Source organism: Ceratotherium simum, chromosome 12, assembly GCF_057802395.1.
Source record: "Ceratotherium simum simum isolate JZ-2026a chromosome 12, ASM5780239v1, whole genome shotgun sequence".
Taxonomy (NCBI): domain Eukaryota; kingdom Metazoa; phylum Chordata; class Mammalia; order Perissodactyla; family Rhinocerotidae; genus Ceratotherium; species Ceratotherium simum.
Genome location: NC_141911.1, coordinates 33,681,125 through 33,701,490, shown reverse-complemented (window position 1 = coordinate 33,701,490; position 20,366 = coordinate 33,681,125). Strand labels below are relative to the sequence as shown.

General features: G+C 39.9%; 1 protein-coding gene across 5 annotated transcripts in view; it reads right to left on the bottom strand.

Annotated features, from left to right (window-relative positions):
* Window positions 1-14,753: 14,753 nt before the first annotated feature.
* FBXW7 (F-box and WD repeat domain containing 7) overlaps window positions 14,754-20,366 on the bottom strand; it is a 228,190-nt gene continuing 222,577 nt past the window's right edge. For all 5 annotated transcript variants that reach the window (XM_014780212.2, XM_087437536.1, XM_087437537.1 and 2 more), the window contains 3 exons: window positions 19,626-19,851; window positions 17,470-17,680; window positions 14,754-16,661 (listed from right to left, as the gene is read on the bottom strand). In XM_014780212.2, the coding sequence (XP_014635698.1) occupies window positions 16,393-16,661; window positions 17,470-17,680; window positions 19,626-19,851 (706 nt within the window). In that variant the 3' untranslated portion in view covers window positions 14,754-16,392. The remainder of the gene's footprint in view (window positions 16,662-17,469; window positions 17,681-19,625; window positions 19,852-20,366) is intronic.

Below are 20,366 nucleotides of genomic sequence, written 5' to 3'. Positions count from 1 at the left end.
TCGGGCTCCAGCTGGGGTTTTGTTGCCAGGCCAGTGGCTGCCCCACTGCCGCAGTATTCCATGATGGAGGAATTTCTGGGGTGGTTTGTGCCATGTCCCTCCAGAGTCTATCCCGGTTACAGTCCCACACTCAAGGCTCCAGGAAGTTTCCGAGGTTCTTCACTCAAACAAGATGGGGAGCAGATGTGGAGAGCCTCACTCCTCACTGCCCAGAACTTGGGACCATGAACATCCTTCCATTCCTCACACCTGCCTCTCTCCTTCTTGAGATCCTTCTAATTCCTTCCCTGCTTTCCTGAATCTCCATGTCCTCCATTTTTCTGGACATTCCACACCTTCCCTCAGAAATTACATCCCAAGTTTCTTCTTGTGTCTTATACATTTCCCAGTTTCCAGAACTTTCTGGAACTGGGCAGAGAGGGGGGCCAGCTTTAGTTTCCCAGGTGGAGACTAATGTCCAATCTCCACCACCATGTGTTTGCATGGCTTTAGGCAAATGGTAGACATGCACTTAGCTTCTGTTCTTTCATTGGTAAAATAGAGATAAAACTCACCCATTTCTCAGACTCACTATAAAAATGGGCTTACTGAGAGGTGGCTATTATTACTGTCATTATTTTTGTTTCCAAAGTGGTGTTCCCAGCCCATTCAGCTACAGCAGCTCCTTTCCTACAAAGTCAGATCTAGAGGCTACAGGTCTAGGATGGCCTGGATGTGATGCACCCTCGGAGTCCCAACTTCCCGCCAGCTTTAAGGTTCTTCTCTCAGCCTCTCCAGGAAGCTGCCATGCTCCTGCTCCTCTTTCAGGGGGCTATTCGGCTGCTTGTTGCACACACAGCTTTCCCTTTCACTCCAGACCCATGGGGCCCTTGCCCGCTCTGCAGACCCAGGGAATTGGGGTCCCAGTCCACAGCCTGCCCACAGCCTGCCCACCTGGCCTTGCTGGTCTACCACTGCCTTCCAGATCCAAGGGCGGGCCTTTCCCAGGCTCTTTCCAAGTTTGCCCCAACTTTCAACTCACACGCCTGGGGAGGAATGGTTGGAGGGCATGCAGAGTGGGGCACATGGCAGTTCTGCAGACTCAAGCCTAGCTCCCTCAGGATTTCTAGTTGAGCTGCCTGAAAACAAAGTGTAACAGGGTGGGGTGAGGGAGAACTGGGTATTTCGTTCCTTACAAAGCTCTTCTTGGCACTGTAGGGTCGGTGCTGCAATACATCTGATGAGATTTATCTTCCTCTGAGAGTTCAATTCCTTTGCCTGTTTCCTGAAAGTTGTTCCCGGAACCCAGGCCCGGTAAGGCAGCCCCCAGGGTGTGTCAGAAGCCACTGAGAACCACGTTACTTCAGGGCAGCTGGATTTGGGGGACAGGGAGCAATGTTTTTTCTCCAAATCAATTTTGCTGAAGGATGGTGCGCCCTCGCATCCTCTGAGCTCCCAGGAAGCTTCTGTTGTGTGGGGCAGCAATTCAGCGTCCACTTGGTAAAAATAGCTTTTTTATTTATTGACTGGTAAAATACTCTATTTATCAAACCATTCCGGGTTCCTCTAAATATAAAATGGAGGTAAAACCCAAAAGGAAAATTAAAGCTTTAATGCAGCCTTGCAGACTTCTGCTGCATTTCATTGTAAATTGAGTGCGATAAAACAGAGCATCGGCAGCCTGCATAAAGCGACTGTATAATTTTCTTTTGTGCAAAGAACTAATTCTGAAGTATAAGACTTCTCACCTAAGAGAAGTCTAACGACGGTGGATGGCTCCAGTACACTAATTATGTCTTCCTTTATATCTTTGGCTTGAACTCTAATTTGCTTACAGTTTAATGAACATCAGTTCTCACTGTGAAATACCCAAGTCCCTGGGAGATTGAATACTTAGGCAGTCAAATGCTCTCACTCCCAACACTAATCTTCAGACCCTCTGCATTCTAAACAGACTTCTAAAGGAGACTGGCTCTTTAAAGGCTTGTGAATCACTTTTGAGCAGTAACTGTATACTTAGATTAAAAGCTATGATCTGGCAGGAGACTTGGGTTGTGCTGAAAAAAAATAATAATAATTTTTAAAAAAGGCTTTCCTAGTGTAGGTCCTAGGCATGACTTGCCAGCTACCATCACTGCCTGATGCAAAAGCTGCACATTTTATGGTTGTTTGTTTTTCTGACTTTAGTTTTAGAAAAACTTCCGTTTTCCCAACGGTTTCCTCAGAAAGGCTCCCTTAGTGTCTTTAGGTGTTTTCCCTTCATCTCTGAGAATTTAGAAAATGAGCAACAGTGGAGACAGGGAGGAGTTTCCAACCGGGGCCCTGCAGCTCACTTCCAAGGTCTCCCCCCTTTTAACACGTTGCTCCTGGAAGGGTGATGCTGAGGTTACTCTGAAGGCAGATGATCTCAATTTAGAAAATTACAACTAAGAGTGATCATGGGTTTCACTTTACTGTGACTTCTCAAACTTCAGTATTTGAGATGAAGGACCATTCAGGTGAATGACCTGGAGGGCTAAATACAGATTCTGATTGGGCAGGTCTGGGATGGGACCGGAGATTTTCTGCATTTCTGAGGAGCGCAAGGGTGAGGCTGCTGCTGTTGCTGGTCCGAGGATCACACCTTGAGTCCCTTTACCTAGATTATTATCCGATTTCGTGTTCATTACAACCTATCAGATAGAAACTCTTTAAAGATGGGGCCATAGAGATGCAAAGAGATTAAGTCACACAGTTGAGGTCACCTGGCTGACAGCAGCGCCTGGATTTGATTTACTTCAGTCTGACTCTGCAGCCTGAACACACAACAGCCGTATATCCCTCCTCCCATTGTCAGTAGGTATTCTTGTGAAAAGGAAGATAAGAAATGAATTTGGTACATTGACCTTAATCTAGAGAATTCTGTGATGAGTCCTTGTTAAAGCCAATAAACCGTCTCTTGATTTATCCACATTGTCAGTCAAGGTTAGCAACCATCCAGGCCTGGCTCTGTGGCCGTGGGGAGCACCAACCTCAGCAGGCACTCAACACAGGCCGGCCCAGAACTCCTGGCAAGACAAGAGAGGAACCAGCTGACAGAGATCTCTGCTCCCATCTCTATCAAACTTTCAGCAGTCCCCAAAGAAACCAATACCTAGAAGCAATTGTAAGCAGAAGAGGTGATTTTGCACCTCACTTGAAGCTTACAAATGGCACAATATACCTTCTAGGTGTGCTTCTCCATTTTCTCGAAGTAACCCACCATCCTCTAGCACTCAGCACCAAAGTCGGGGCCCAAAGAGAGCAGCAGCACCTGGTGGTTAAGGGTGTGGCTTCTGGAGGCAGCCTGCCTGGGTTCAAATCCTGACTTAACTAGCTGTTACGGGCTAGTTAGGGCAATTTGCATAATCTCTCTATGCCTCAGTGTCCTCACCTGTAAAGGAGAGACAATGATAATGACAGATAGTATCTACCTCATAGGCTTATGGTGAAAATTCAATGAACTAATTCATGTGAGGCGCCTGCCATGGACAATCCCTCAAAAAACGTAAGCTGCCATTATTAAGAGGGAGCTGGAACAGCCTTACTAAGAGTGTCTCCTGAAAATGTGGATGATGTTTCTTTTTCTGCACATATATTTAAGGCCAAGTAGCTAATTTTACTGATTCTTCCCAACAGGGAATAACGGGAAAGGACCTGCCACGTGGCACTTGCCAGTTACATGTGGAAAGAATGACAATAGAAATAGTCCAAAACTGAGAGAGAGAAAAGTGTATAGGTGGATGTTAGCGCTTGTCTGAATTATGCTTGTTACACATTGAGTCTTGAGGTTGTTTAAGTTAAGACCCTCTCCTTTGATTATAGCTGTGCGTACAGGCCATATTTGCTGAGCCCTCTTCCTGGGCTGTCAATGCAGGACTGAAATGCAAACATACTTGTAAAGGGAAGCACACTTTTATTTCCTAAGGGCCCTGTAATCAAGTCAAAAGCTATTACTTGATCGCATAATTAACCTTAGGAATAGAAGTGTAAACAGCACAATTCATGAATTTGTTAATTGGTCTTCCTGCTACTGATATTAGCCCAAGTTGATCTGTTGTTCTCCTCTGGTGATTATCTTAAATAGGAAGTTTTCTCATTTGGATTTCTCCAGGGTAAGCAAGGGAAAAGAGTGAAGTAAGAGCTTTTTCACAATTTGGGAATATTCTGTAGGTAAGTGATTTTTTTTCCTTAGAGGCGAAATAATGTGAAGGAAGATACTCTCTCTCTTAGCAGATTCGGACCTCCCTCCAGACCTCCCTCCAGATTTCCGTTCTGTGCACCGATTAGCCAGATTGCTGGTTACTGATGTGGGAGGCCACCCCCCCCAGGCAGTGGAGACATAAAACAACCAGTAATGCTCATCGGCAGTCATGCTTCCAGGACTCCGAATCTCAGTCTAATTTAGTTCTAATTTATTTTCCCCATTGCGATGACTCCTTAGCTGAGTGGAAATAAGCAGAAACATGAGGCTGTGTGTAGGCTCAGGCCCTGCGGATGGAGGGGTGGGGTGTGTGCAGTCAGAGGTGGGGAGGATTTGGCGAGCATAGTACCAGAATCCCTCTTCCGGGAGTTTCAAAGAATCGTACTCACCAAAGCAGGAGATGTGGATTCTGAGAGGAGAGGAAATGGTGTTTCTCTTCCAACATGGCACACCTGTGTGGGAGCTCAGGCCGATTTCCAGAAGCAGCAAATCAATACTTAAGAGATTCTTTCATTGGATCCCTGGTTATGAAGCAGAGTTGTTTAATTAAATTAGACCCCAGGCCTCTTATGGCTGCTTTAATTTAAAAAGAAAAAAAAATTCACTGAGGGTGGTGATACTAGGCCTGATCTGTTCACACATACTTAAAATTCAAGGATACAGCTTATGAATAGTCACTGATGACTTCAGAAAACTAAGAAGCTGCTCACTTCAGCAAACAGCTGATTTTGTGATGGTTAAATAGCTCTCAGAAAAGAAAAACTTGCTAATGGTCCCTCTGGTTGTTTTGAAACCTTCAGGAATCTTGCTGGGTAAGAGTCTAGATTACCAGCCAGAAAGCCACAGCAAAACATGCACAAATGAATAGCCTGTGGCTACGGGACTGAAACACCACAAACCACCAAGTGCAGACGTGGAATGTCTGTGGTTTGGGGGCTTTCTGGCAATCTAGGATGTGTTCAAAAGGATCAGGTGGCAGCAATCTGTCATTTAGACCTTAGGACTCAGCCTGGAGAGCTGAGCTGACAGCAGCATACCTCCACCCCCAGTCCCCCAAGCCTGTGGGCCTCTGAGGCTTACATTGGTTCTGGAGCCTTAGAGAGAGCAGCCAGGGTGGATGAAGAACTCACCGGCAATGCTGATGACTGTTTTAGGCAGGTTTGGAAGGTCAGGAGTAATTCACCATGACAGCACACCCTGTCACAGCTGGGCTGGGTACCAATATGCCCCAGACTAATTTACACTGCACACTTCCCAGGTATGAAAATGCCTTTTGGCATCAGGAGAATTACGCACTCCTCCTAAGCATTCTACTTAGACCTAAGACAGGCCCAAAGGAAGTTCTGCCAACTCATGGCTTCTACTCTTCTACTGGCCTCACCCTGGTCTTGTTGAAATTTTGATCTAGAATTTCAAGGGAAAAATAGTTTCCAAAAGAGATATCCTGAACTTCACTTTACAAAAAGTTCAGTTATTTTCATTTTGCTGAGAAGTATCTCCAAGCAGAGAAAATGCTTATGATACCTGGTGGGGGAATTTGGAAGTAAAACCCAATACTAGTTAGAAAGAGATGGGGGAAAACAGGCTGTGGAGGGGAGAGGCAGCTATATCCTTGGGGCTCCAGAAGTAGATAGTCCTCTTGATACAAGAGACATGGGGCTTCAACTCAGTTTATCCAGCCGCACAAGCTCAAATCAGAACCTGAAGTCAAACACTCTGGATCCTACGAATTCCAGATCTTAATGTAAGTTTTTGAGACTGACTGATGGTGGCAAAAATAAAGCACCTTTATTAAGAACTCATGAGCCAGAGACCATGCTATGCACATTACACGCATCTATTCAGCCCTCCAACAGCCTAATAGGGGGGATTATCATTGGGCCCCTTTTACAGATGAAAACATGGAGACAAGAACCTAGGTAATTGCCCCCACATAGCTCCCATCCTAACCTCTACTTTGCTGTGAAACTCCTCCAGAAAGAACACTTGTTTTGTGTCATAAGACTAGGGAACTCATGGCTAGATCAACGTCTTGTGGGGGTTGCTGACTGGCATGGGTAAAGATGTCATTATTTCTGAAATCTGCTGTACTGATTTTTTTTGGCCTTGCTTAAAAATAGATATTTTCGGCAAAGTGATGCAAAAAAGTAAAGCATCAAAATGCTCACCCATCTCCTTCCAACCACAAAAGCAAATGTTTGTAACTCTTTTAGCTAATTCTTTTGATGTGTATCCCTTATCTTTTTATAATATGCTTATCCTCTTATTTCTTAATTTTTTTTATTTTAGACATTAATAACTTCTAATTATGGTAGATGAGAATTTAACTCTCTTTTCCTCCACCCCATTTCCCTCCTCTCCCCACATACATTTTAGCAAAATCGTTAATCAGTATCTACATTTATGTACATTATGGCTCCATAAATATGGTTTACTGCAGAGCTAAACAGTGCACTATTCTTGCGTTTTTTCACATACTATTTTGAATTAATAATGGCCTTATTTTTATCTGTTGCATAGCTTTTAATATATTTAAACTTTAAAAAAATTTTTATCATCAGATGTCCTGAATACTGAGAGCTTTTTTCTCTAAATGCTCTATCATGATAGTGAGATGATTTATCATTTTCTTTTGTATTCTTGGGGCCTTTCTCTTAAGACCCTCCCTGCTCACACTTCAACCCGTAGTTCTTGAGTCCAAATGCCCACCTATCCTCCTAGAACTTCCTTCACCCCTCTCCTGTGTTGAAATCCCCATTTTCTGGATACAGTGTTTTCCTCTTTGTGGTTTGTTTCATTGTTTTGTTGGACCACATTTTCCACAAGCTTCTTAAGGAAGAGTTCGTGAGAGGTAGTGTTTGGAGTCCTTGTATGTCTGGACATGTCTTTATTCTCCCTCTCGCTTGATCAATAATTTGGCTGGGTGTACAATCCTAAATTGAAAACAATTTGCCTGTAGAATTTTGAAGACCTTGGTCTTCTAGCATCTGATGTTGCCATTGAGAAGTCTAAACTTCTGATTCTCATTTTTTGAGATTTGATTTTTCTCTGATTTTTCTTTCCACAAGTTTTTAGGGGCTTCTTTTTAGTCCAAGTGTTCCAAAATTTCATAATGATGAATCTTGGTTTGGATTTTTCTTTCCATTCATTTATTCAAACGACACTCGGTGGGCCTTTTCAATTCAGGGGTTTTCTGTCCTTCAATTCTGCTAACTTTTCTTGTATTAATTTTTGAATAATTTATTCTGTGCTATTCTCTTTTTTGAAACTGCTATTAATTTAGATGTTAGATGTCTGAGACTTTTATATTTTCTCTACTAATTTCCATCTCTTCTTCTAACTTTTGATTTCCTCAATTTTTATTTTCCATCAAAGGTTTTTCTTTTTAAATATGTATCATATTTTAGTTTCCCTGAGGCCTTTTTAAAATTGCATCCTGTTCCTGTATTATGAGATGCAGTATCTTATCTTGCTGAGGGTATTAACTATAGTTCTTTTTCAGTTTATTTAATGGATTTTTTGGCTTACTCAGTCTTTCAAATTGGATGTCTTTCTCAGATGTTTCTCAGATTCTTGACCATCTGTTCATATTTAAAAGCGGATAGGAAGCTCTCTGTGTGTGGTTGGGGCTCACGAAATGAGGAGTTTCTCCTTTGATTGGGTGGGGAGCCAACAGTTTCTCTGGAGGAACCCTAGCCTCTCTGCCCAAGGCTAGGATATGGAGACTTTTTCTCTTGGGTTGTTCACTTCCCCTGGGGAAGAATCCTCTGGTATATGCCAGACTGTTGGCATTCTGGGAGAGGATGTGGGAGAATTGCAGACTGTAATTTAATCTCCATTTTCATTTCTGAGCCTCACCCCTTGCTGCCTTCTCCCGTGGCCGTGGACTCGCTTTGGCTCACACCCTCTTCATGGTTCTTGTAAAATGGTGTGTGAGGGAGGAGTTGGGGATTCGCACAGGTGGTCCTCTGGCTGCAAGAAGGTAGGAAGGGAGGTGGGCTCCACCACTCCATGTGCTCTGACTTGCAATCAGGCCCCCGGTTCTCAGCCCCATGTCTTGCTCTTGCCTTCCACGAGAAAAGCATTAGCTTACTTCTCATTTGTATACCCCTCTTCCTGGGCACTTTAGATTGTAGTTTCTCTATCTACTCATCTAGAGGTCCCTCCTCCATCTGTTTTCCTTCATCCGAAGTTGTTGAAATCTTTTGTCTACTTGATTCTCTTCTCCCATTCCCCTTTTAGGGTGACGCCTTTTTAATTTCTCTACTATTATTTAAGTAGGTCTTGGGAGAGAAAGAGATAGTTTGTCATTTCAAACTGGATTGCATATTACTGTCTAACAGAGAGACTGCTCTCTTAGGTTCCTGGCACATTTTGGAAGGTAGTTTGGGCATCGTGTTCCGGAAGTCTTACAAATCTCTTCCAGATTAAGCTTGAAATGATGGCCTGAAACTTAGTCACTAGTATCTTTATTGTTAGTGGTAGTGATAATACTAAACTGGCTACCATTCATTGAGTAAGTAATTAGCCAAGCACTGTACCAGGTGCTTCACATGTTATCTGATGTAACATTCACAAGAGTTTCTCTTTTACAGATGATGAAAGAGGTTCAGAAAGACTTTAAAAATCTTCCAGAGTCACACGAATGGCTGAGATGAAATTTGAACAAAACTGTCTTTCTTCTTCTTCTTAATAATAATAATGGCTGCTAACATTTACTGAGGATTTACTGTGTATCAATCTAACTTCTACATGGCCCTGCCTTTCGTCATAACTGTAATAGAGTGCAAAAGCTTGTTCCTCATTAGCCCAGTTGTCTTAGGGATATAAGTATATCAATAGTGATCTTTTAAAAAAAATTTCTTGTATAACTAAAGTATCCATCTTTTGTAGAAATAACGTACTTTTTTCTGAATGATCTGGAAACAACCTTTCTTTTAATATACGCTGTTTTATCCACAGTCCCTATATTCTCATTGCCATGTATATCTCTTACAAGTCCTTTCTTCTAGGCAACACACTTTCTTTTGACTCTGCAATTGGAAAAAGTGAGAGGAGATTCATCACAGCCAAACCATGCCAGGAATGAATCTACTACCCACTTGTTCTTTGGCATTCCCTAGTTGAAATCTAGGCCCTTGCCTGCTTCTATGGCTTTATGTCAGCCCTCAGGTGGACAGGTTGGGACTGAGGGCTACATCATATTCTGGTATGACTGATGACATACTACATGTTCCCGTATTGCAAAGCAGTTGTGAGTCAACACACAATATAGTGGTTAAGAGCTTGTGCTTTAGAGCCACAATGTCCAAGTTTGAATCCCAGTTTCTCCAAGTTTTTTTTTTTTCCTTAACTGTGTGGCCTTGAGTATGTTACTTGACATCTCTGTACCTGTTTCCTCATCTGTAGAATGGGACTAATAATGATAATACATCATGTGACAGCTGAGATTAAATGAATATTAAAACTTAACTACGCTAAGTTTTAAATAAGTGCACAGTGGCAGCTATGTACCATACTTTATTACTGGTAATAACCACAACCCTTTAATGATACTTACCACACACTAGGCCCTATGCTAGGTGCTCAACGTATAATGTCTCATGTAATCCCCATGACGTGACCCCATTTACAGATGAGGGAATTGAAGCTGAGAGAGGCAGAGGTGGATTTTCCTTGGGATTGATGAAGCTAGGCTCCAGGGTCCCTCATTTAGCAGATCTCTGTGAGAGCTAGGGTTTGCTGGGAGTTGTGGAGTGTTCCAGAAGCCAGGCTACAATCAGAAGCACTTCTATTAAGCAATTCTAGTAATTGCCTAAAGAGATCTCAGAAAAAAGGGATCTGCATTACCAAGGCTTCAGTAATTTGTTATAATCTTTATCATCCTAAATGTTCACTTTTGGATCTAATTTTGTGGGGGGTTTTCTTTAAGAGAGTCCTTAAGTTTATAAGCTTCAGGTCCCCAAAGCCCAGATCTGACCCTTATCACAGGTGCATGCAGTTTTATTCTTAACCTCAATACCTTATTGTGTCCTCACTGGATTTATTTAAGCTACTCAAACTCATTTTACAGAACATCCTCAAATTGAAAGGCTCATGGTAGCAGGGGACTACAGTGTCTTGCTGATTGCATTTGGTAAGGCGTAAAGGTTTGGTCACGTCTTAATAGGCTTCATCAATATAAGTTTAAAAAGTCTTGCAAGTAACCTTCCTCTTACAGTGAATAGTGGTTTGATGTCTCTTTTATAATCTATGAAGCTTATAGAAAAAGGGTAAATTGGCAATATTTTTTTGTGGTCTATTATAGCCGAACCTTTGATTTGGAAGAGTGATTTCAACATAATTTTTCTTTTGCAGAGCAGGACTATTGAAGCAAAACAAAGCCCAAAGATAAACAGCCTTCATAGGTTTTGCCACGATAGATTTTCCAAAGCAAAGAATGAAACATCAAAATGTCCACTCAGTGGTTCCTTGTCCTTAAGAATCCTGGGGAGAATCAGATCATCTGAAATAGAAACTCGGCTATTTTTATCCCCAATTGCAAATTGGGAACTTGCCAGGCTTTCGTCTCAGCAATGAGTCTTCGTAGGAACTGGACCTAGAATTTATTTATACTTTACACTTTGGAGAAAGGTGCATTCTGAGTCCTTTCAGCTTTTGGTACTTTTCCTTTCCCTGAAGAACCTTTGAAATTACCTTTTGATATTTTTGGTCTCCTCCACCTGGAAGGAGGAGGTGGCAGAGGGATGAAGTTGGCAAGAACCTCACTCATTTGGGCATCGCAAGTATTAGTAGAATGGATAACAAGACATGCTGGCTAGTGAACAACACCATGCTATGTTTGTTTGCAATTCAAATCAGTGACTAGACACCCTCAATAAAAGGGAGCTAGGGCCAGCCACTTAGGATCTAACTTAAAATCCATCTCCTGGGCAGTAGAAAATGCCAAAATCAAAAATTGTGCAACAACTTTTCAAATTACCATATGGTTGCTTAAGAGAGGACTCCAGGAATATTGTGAATACACACACGACATCCTCTTCAGGCACAGAGGCCATTGATCTATCAAGGAAAAGATTTAGGAAGTCTCTTCTTGGCCGCCAACACCTTCCCTTTATATGGCCCATTCCTTTTCTTTCATGGATGAAGAAGGGAAAGGCTTAAGGGAAATGATGTTACTATGACTCACTGAGAACAAGAGTCTTATTCCAAGGTTCCAACATATTCTTGTATATGTATGTGTGTACACACACACACAATCTTCAAAATGCAGTAAGACAAGGAACACTAAAAGGAACCTGCATCAGGAATATTTATTCAAAATCATTCATCAGCAACACTAAACCACTTTTACTATCAGTAGAATTACAAATGGCTCTACAAAACAAGAGGTTCTCCTAGAATTGCTGTAAGGGATGACAAGGTTGAATCCTTTATTGGCTGAAGAATCTGATGGAGTAAATGTTACAATCCTGAGTGATTTTTATTGGGGGTGGGGGATGATTAAGAGAAGGAAAATGAATAAAGCTGTATCTGAGGGAAGGAATCAGAAAAATGCAATGTGAATCTACCCCTGCTGTGCACAGTTGCTTGTTTTTGGTTTCAATATGGAACAGGAGTTACAGGAGCGAGGATGGAGTTGGGCAGGCTCTTTCGAGGTGTCTTCTCTCCCCCACCTCTGTACCTTGGTTTCACAATGTGCAACAGGTGCATCACGGAAAAGTGCGCAGAAAGCAAGGCACAGCCTGGGGTCAGGGGAGCTGCCCTTGATCCCCCCATTTCATTTACAGAAGAGAAAGGCACAGGAGTCTTTTTTTGTTGTTTGATTGTAGCCTCTAATCCAGAAAAAAAGGAGACTTTATAACAGACCTGCTCAAAAGACGAGACTTTATAACAGACCTGCTCAAAAGACGTAAAGAAAATAGCTTAAAAACGGTTAACACAAATAATTAAATGTCAATTACTTTTTGAAATTAAACCAAAAGTTAGGTTGAAACATTTAACCAGTCATATGCACTAGCTTTTGCAAATTAATGAAATAGCTGTGGTTACTGAATCTAAGAGTTTCCAAGTGTCAAAATTGTAAATAATTCCAGTAAAAAAAAAAAAAAAGAGAGAGAGAGTAAACTCCCTTTGCTCCACTCAACAGGTATTTACTGAGCATCTGGATTCAACAAGTATCTACTGAGTACCTGCTACCGGCTTTCATGGGTTACTTTTGTGTGCTAATTTTAGCTTTAGTTTCAGGCAATGTTTGATCTTTGGGAACTTGTAACATGTAAATGTGGGGACTGCCTATATTCTGTTATGAAGACTTAAAAATTCACAGTTATATAAAAGTGGTGAATTTCTTCATTAAAGAGGCCAAAAAGCAGGGTTCCCTTTGTGACCTTTCTTACTGTAATGACAATACTTTAATTCCTTTAAAATGAAGTTAAGATTTTCCCTTTCAGGAACAGATCTACTGTAATAAAGATTAATCATTTATTCATAAAATAATATTTGATGAACACCCAAGTATATAAAAAATCACTGTTAGGTGCGCCATACCTCAGCCTATCTCACGTTTCTGTAAGATTCAAATGAGAAATCTATGTCACTCTACCTAAAAAAACATAAATTGCTATACATATATAGAAATGCTTTTTTTTTTTTTTTTGGTGAGGAAGATTAGCCCTGAGTTAACATCTGTTGCCAATCCTCCTCTTTTTGCTGAGGAAGATTAGCCCTGGGCTAACATCTGTGCCCATCTGCCTCTACTTTATATGTGGGACACCTGCCACAGCATGGCTTGATAAGTGGTGCGCATGTCTGCGCCCAGGATCCGAACCCACGAACCGCAGGCCACCGAAGCGGAGTGTGTGAACTTAACCACTATGGGGCTGGCCCCATAGAAATGCTATTTTTATTTTATACCTGAATGAGTCACAAACACATTCAATTGTCCCCAAATATAGAAAGTTACAATTATCTGGGTCTAGTTTCTTAAAGTTTTAATAGTAGCTACCATTTATTGAGTCCTAAATGCCATCATGTGCTATGTGCCTTGTAACATTTCATCTAATCCCCACAATAACCTTAGGAGGTGGGTATTCTTTACATACCAGAAGATGAGGCAACATAAGGTTGAGACATCTGATGAAGGTCCCATAACCAAACAGTAATAGAGAAGAACTGGGATTTTAATTCAGGCCTATTTGTCTGTAAAGCCTGTGAGCTCATTCTATTCTATAATGTACATTTATTTTTAAAGATGATGTTTTTCTTCAACTATATTATAGTTAAGTCGCATTTATATTATGCAAAAACAAGCAGTTTCAAGGCTACCAAATAGAATGATGACTTTTTCTTGATCACTCAGAGTCGTCACTGTGAACAGTAGTAATGGCTCTGGGCTGCGCCTCGTTTACCCTTAAGCAGGCAGGCTGCTCGCCCCTGACTTCATGGCCTCATACGATTTTGCCTTGCATTTAACCAGGTGGTTCTTCTCTCTTATCTTTTAACCTGTCACTTCTCCCTGAAGTTCTTGTGCCTGTAATGTGCTGGGGGCTAATACACCAAATAACCAAATGTCCTGGAATGGTATCTAAGGCAGTGGTTCTCAAAGCTGTGTCCACAACTTAGTAAGCTAGTTTAAATGCAGATTCTTGGGTCCCACTCCCAGATGTTCTAAGCCAGTAGCTTTGGGAGAGTGAGGCCCAAGAAGTGCGGCCCTATAAGTAAAGAACACATACTTCATGATTGATTGTGAGAAATTTATTCTAAGTAGCATCTATTATTAACTTTTAGATGTTCATCTATGGCCTGGAGAGTTGAGTTTACTGCATGTATATATATATATATGGGGGGGGAGAACCTGCTATTTGAGAGGTTACATAATTTGAATAACTGAACTTCATTTTTTCACTTATATTATAAAATATTAATTTAATGAAACCACAACAGAAGAGCCTGAAAGTACCCCAAAAATGACTTATTTTTTCCAAAACCTTGCTTTAGCTTGTCAAAATCCTAGGTTTTTCTTCTTAAAGGGCATAGGTTTGAATCCTGGTACTTGGCTAGTTATCTGACGTCTGACAAATCACCTAAGCAGCCTGAGCTGCAGTTTTGCCCTCATCTGTAAAATGAAGATAATAGTACCTACTTCTCAGGGATGGTGGGAGCTTCAGAGATAATGCATAGACGGTTCCTGGTATGTTCTCAATATGTGGTCAAATTTTAAAAATGAACTTTTTATAGAAATTCTAGTTCTAAGTATCATAAAAGTTTTGTAACTCTTTGAGGGACCCAGATTTCATATTTATACATCGCAATGTAATGCAGAGATAAGCACAATGGAGTGTCTTCCTTTATGGTCTAAGGAGATAAATAAAATTTGCATTTGTGACACATCATTCTTACTTTAGCTGTTTAAAACAGACCCAGAAGTACTGATTCCTGTCACACCATGGGGAATGCAAAGAAACCAAGACTTTGCTATTTTAAATATTAGCGACAAACCATAAATATTTATAATGAAGTATTATTACCTCCGTGGAAGAAACAGGCATACTAACATGAAAAAACACATTTTATTGCACTTAAGTTATAAGAAAATAAAATTTCTAAGTGAATCAAACCATAGACACAATCCCTTTAAAGGTTGTTTTCCTCCATCATGTCAGGTTGTTACATAACTAAAATTAACCAACTTGAATCTGATTGTTTTAAATCAGACTATAAATAAAACAAACAAAAAAAATAAACAAGAGGAGGAAAAAAAGATCGCCTAGGATACAGTGTTAAACCACTTTCACAGTTCAGCTTGAGTTGTGGCTCTTGGAGAATGAGGCAAACCATTGACTTTCATTCATCTCGTTTGTTTGCATGTGACGCCTTTACTACAAAAACTGAATCGTTTCTGCTTTGTCAGTTACTCAGAGCAATAAAACTGTAACAGTTGTTTTCCCAAATACTGTAGAACACTAAGACTGACCAGCAACTTTACTTTAATTTTGTGTTTTATATATTTTTAAAATATTTTGTCAGTTTCATTATGTACTTTCATCCATTCACCACAGCCCTCAAAAAGAAAAGTTTCTCCACAGAACAGGCAGCAACAGCTCTGTTCCAAGGAATGTGTTTTAATTTTTGCCCAGATAAAAGAAAATAAGCTTTGCACACACTCTCAATTCTTTACTTGCAGGCAAACTTCACTCTTTATTATCTGAAACTCTCCCATTCTCAGCCTCTTAGAGGCACAGATGGTTTAAGTTTCAGTGGCAAAAAGTCTTTTTTCCGTAACCAAACTAGAGCAAATTTGGAATTCAGTCTGGGACTAAAACGTCACAGCAGAAAAAAAATAAAAAAAAATAATTTGCTTTTTTCTTTCTTTCATTTAGCAGCATAAATAAGTTTGGCCACTAGGAGTACAGTACAGGGGTGGGACAACAATCCCATATTTGAAGACCTACTTCTAGCACCAGCATCAAGAATTAAATCCATCTCAGGACTCACAGAACCCAGGACAACTTGCCACCTTTGAGCAACATATGCATTGAAGAGTGTATGTGGAAGCGACAGTAAATAGATTAACAGAGGCTAATACTGTGATTGATTGACATTGGCAATGGTTGGCAAAAAAAAAAAAAAAAAAGCTTTTCATGATAACTGTACAAAAACAATTCACAGTAATTTTTCTTTTTTTAGCTTTTCCACTCCAGAAAAATGACTTTTTGTTGCAGATGCTCTCTAATTAGAAAGTCAACCAGTACTTGTTTTGATGTTATTGCAGCTCCTTTCTAGGTCTCAGTGGTAAAAGAACAGGCTAGCAGAATCTGTAACGATGTTTCAGCATTAACACTGCCCAATGACCACTGGAGAAAAAAATAAAGAAATAATTGCACCTGGTTTGATTTAGAAAGTCTCATTTTGCAAAGCTGCCCTCAGTCAAAAGTGAAGCCTTTTATGTGATGAGACAGCGGACGCCTCTCTTGTCAGTTACGGTTTGTCATCTCTTCCTCTTTTCCTTCCTAGTCTGTAGGTCTTTTCACTCTGTTGCCCCAAGCCAACATCCTGCACCACTGAGAACAAGGGATTTTTTTTCTTTTTCTTTTCTTTTTTCTTTTTTTCTTTTTTTTTCTTTTTCTGCAGGGGGAAGGGCAGGGAGTATATCGTCTACACATTTAGACAAAATTCATCTTTTCTGCTCTTCACTTCATGTCCACATCAAAGTCCAGCACCAGCAGCTTGGTTTCTTCAGTCCCATTCCGACTCCCAACTGCACACACCAGCTTTGTGTTTGAGGCTCTGATCCGCCACACAACTCCCCCACTCCCCCCACTTTCCAATGTGACTAGGTTTCGAATAAATTCACCCGTTTTCAAGTCCCATAGTTTTACAGTTCCGTCATCTGAGCTGGTAATTACAAAGTTCTTGTTGAACTGTAAACAGGTCACAGCGCTCTGATGCTTGTTGGGACCTAGGCAAAACCAGAGGAACTTAATTACTGGTTGGAAACCATGGCTATGGGTTAGTTCCATTGTAATTTGTAGACTTCTACATTAGAACACACAATAAATGAAATATTTAAAATGCTGCATATTTAGAAACCGTGTTCTGAGTATTTTAGGATCAGCAGGGATGTAAGAAAATCTGGTAGCTATTTGTAACTGAAACATAATTTTCAAGAGTTTTGTCCCAGAAAGCTTGGTTAGCTACCAGGCACACATTATGATGTAAGAAGTTAACACTGTTGTGCCTCAACTTATATTAGTGGCTTTCACACATTTCTTTCTCTATTTTGGTGGGCACTATTATTCCTTCCCATCCTAGTTAAGGAGATGGTTAAGGGTATAAGTTGAGGCCAAAGCAGTTTTCTATGAGATTAGAGATGCTTTTGGATTTTTTTCAGTAAGGTAGCTCTTTAATTTAAAATTGGACTACAAATTCAAAATAAAATGATCACTCAAAAAAAATAAAATGAGTGTGTTGCTTCTGTGATATAGCCAAGATCTTTCTTCATATTGTTCTTTAAGGTTAGGTAGAGTTAACTGCACAGCAAGAAGTGATTAAACAATTTTATATTAAAAACACAATTCAACATACTTTCTCAAGGGTAGCCTAGTTCTGTCAACTCAGAGTGGAAATGCTCACAAACTTATCCAAAATAAGCATTTTCATTTTGTATGAAGTTAATTCTTTTTGTGACGCAAAAGCTCCATATTTCTCTTTTAACTAACAATCTCAGTTTTAACGAACACAACGAAAGGTGGGTAGCCAATACTTACCTTGCAATGTCTGTAAACACTGTCCTGTTTTGATATCCCAGATTTTAACTGTAGAATCTGCATTCCCAGAGACAAGAATATTGTCTTTGAGTTCCATTCCACTTGTTAACGACTGGTGTCCTGTTAACGTGTGAATACAATTCCCTGTCTCTACATCCCAAACTCGGATTGATGTATCAAGAGATCCACTCACCACATGGATGCCATCAAACTAGAACAGACACAGTTTATTAGATTACAAGTGTAGATATTCTTTATTGATCTTAATCCTAATGGGGGAGAGGAGTAGAGCACGGGAAATGGGTAATGCCAAGAACACAATGAGGTACTAGGATAAAGTACATGTAATCAAGCAACTCTACAGTACGTGTTCTCAGAAGTTTCTATCAGAAATAACTATTTTTTTTTGGCAGAAATAGAAGTATAATGATGTACACCTGAAATTTATACAATGTTATAAACCAATGTTGCCGCAACAAACAAAAAAAAGAAATACTATTTTTTGATGGCCAGTGGCTTCAAACTAGATGTAGAAACAATTAAAAAGAAAACAAAACACCTCAAATGAAAAATTATTTTCAGATCATCTGGCCACACTTAGTAGCTACATATCATGGATGATTCAATAAGGATTGCCACTTGAGTTTTACTTTCCAATAGGAAGTTGAAACTATTAACATTGCTTGTGATAAAGGGTGTGCTTATCAACACCTAAGACATGAAAAGGACTAGAGATAACTTTCATGATATTTAAAAGTTCCATTAAAAATTGTATGTAAAATAAAAATTTCATTTACAAGAACCTAATGCTAATCAGGAAATGTGTCAACAGATAATTATGTCTGGAATTAGAAGAGGTGGCATTTTTGATGATGAAAGTAAGCTATATAGCACCTCTTCTTCAGCTTCCCAGCTATACCAAAAGTCAATAAATATCTATCAATTCCCAGAAGATCTATAATTATATTGCTACCTTTTTTCTCAATCTAACAGTTTATTTAAATGAGAATATTATATTCATTAAGGTTCTGAGCATATCATAAAACATAAAAACAACTTCAGCCAGTTCCCTGTCCTCCAAATTCATAACTTTTTCTAAGTTAACAGACATCTGTATTATATATCAATATTCCATGACATAGACACTATTCCATCAATTAAGAAATACCCCCAAGAACAGAACTGTCAGCACTGGGACGATATACTAAGTTGCTGATCACTAATGGGCGGTAACTGGTAAATAACCTATATAAGTAATAGAAAATATTTTTGTATTGAAAATGCTATCTTTCAGAAAATGAAAGAAGACCCGTTTTCTTTTTTTTTGTGAGGAAGATCAGCCCTGAGCTAACATCCATGCCAATCCTCCTCTTTTTGCTGAGGAAGGCCCTGGGCTAACATTTGTGCCCATCTTCCTCCACTTTATATGGGACACCACCACAGCATGGCCTGCAGAGCAGTGCCTCGGTGCGCGCCCGGGATCCGAACCTGGCCCGCCAGCAGCACTTAATCGCTACACCACGGGGCCGGCCCCAAAGAAGACCCGTTTTCTAAACTTGCTATTAATCTAGTTATTTATCTCAAAATATGGCAATCTATTCAAGGATCTCAGCTTCAAATGTAAACAAAAAAAAAAAAATCAGTCTAGTCAAATTTAGTTTTTTATGACTACAAATCAGTAGCCCTGTGACGGTAAGGTAGCTTTATGTAGAAAAGCTCCACTTCCACTTTGAAGGGGGATGGAATCACAATTACATGGTCCATCAACTTCCAGCTATCAAGGCAAAGGGGCAGCTTTTGGCCAAATTAATCCTCTGCTAAAGAGTTTATTAAAATGCAGGTTATTCTCCTATGAGACTATCTACCCATTAATTAACATAGCAAAACTTAGGGCTCTGAAGTCTCAGGTTCCAAGACAACTATTTGTATTTTAGAGGGAAAATGGATCACAGAAAAATTGAAACAAATCACTTAAATAATTTCAAAATTTACGCTTTCTTCATGCCAATTTTAAAGTATATGTAAACAGCAGGATAATTTGATTTGCCTTTTTTGGACTGTACTGGATCAGCAATTTGACAGTGATTATCTGAGCAAAACAATCTTATGATTCATCAGTACAGCATCTAAGGGATAGGGGAGATATGATCTCTTACCTGTAATGAATAGACTCTATTAGTATGCCCCTGCAACGTGTGTAGACAGGTCTCAGTCTCTGGATCCCACACCTTCACCATAAAATCATATGCTCCACTAACAACCCTCCTGCCATCATATTGAACACAGCGGACAGCTGCTACATGACCCATCAAAACATGTAAACACTGGCCTGTCTCAATATCCCAAACCCTAAGAGTGGCATCTCGAGAACCGCTAACAACTCTGTAGAGGGGGAAAACAGAAAAAAAATGTATCAGAATTTTTAATAATATGACAAAACATGAAATATAAAGTCAGTGGTTATAAAAATTAACATTATAAAATGTTAATGGGGAAACTCAGGGTGGTACTATTTTGAAAAAATTTAAATTTTCTTCTTTATTCTTTCTGCCATTTCCCCAAATTTTACTTTTGAATACATATTCCCTTTGTGATTAGGGAAAAAATTCAATAAAGGTTATTCAACAAAACAAATCAGTATTTGGAATTTAAACAGCTAAAGATATGTGCTTTACATCATATATTCTGGTAAAATTAACCAGTTGCAGACAGGTCTTCAAATAAAGGCTGCTTATGTTTATATTTGTAAATATTCAGTAGGCTGGGGGGGCATTAAGATACACAGATTTTAGAAGATACACATGTAGAGGCAATAGAAAACCCTTACAAATTTGGCCCAACATTATTAAAGTTATACTCTTCTGAAGACCAGAGTGATACAAATACTGTACTGTAAT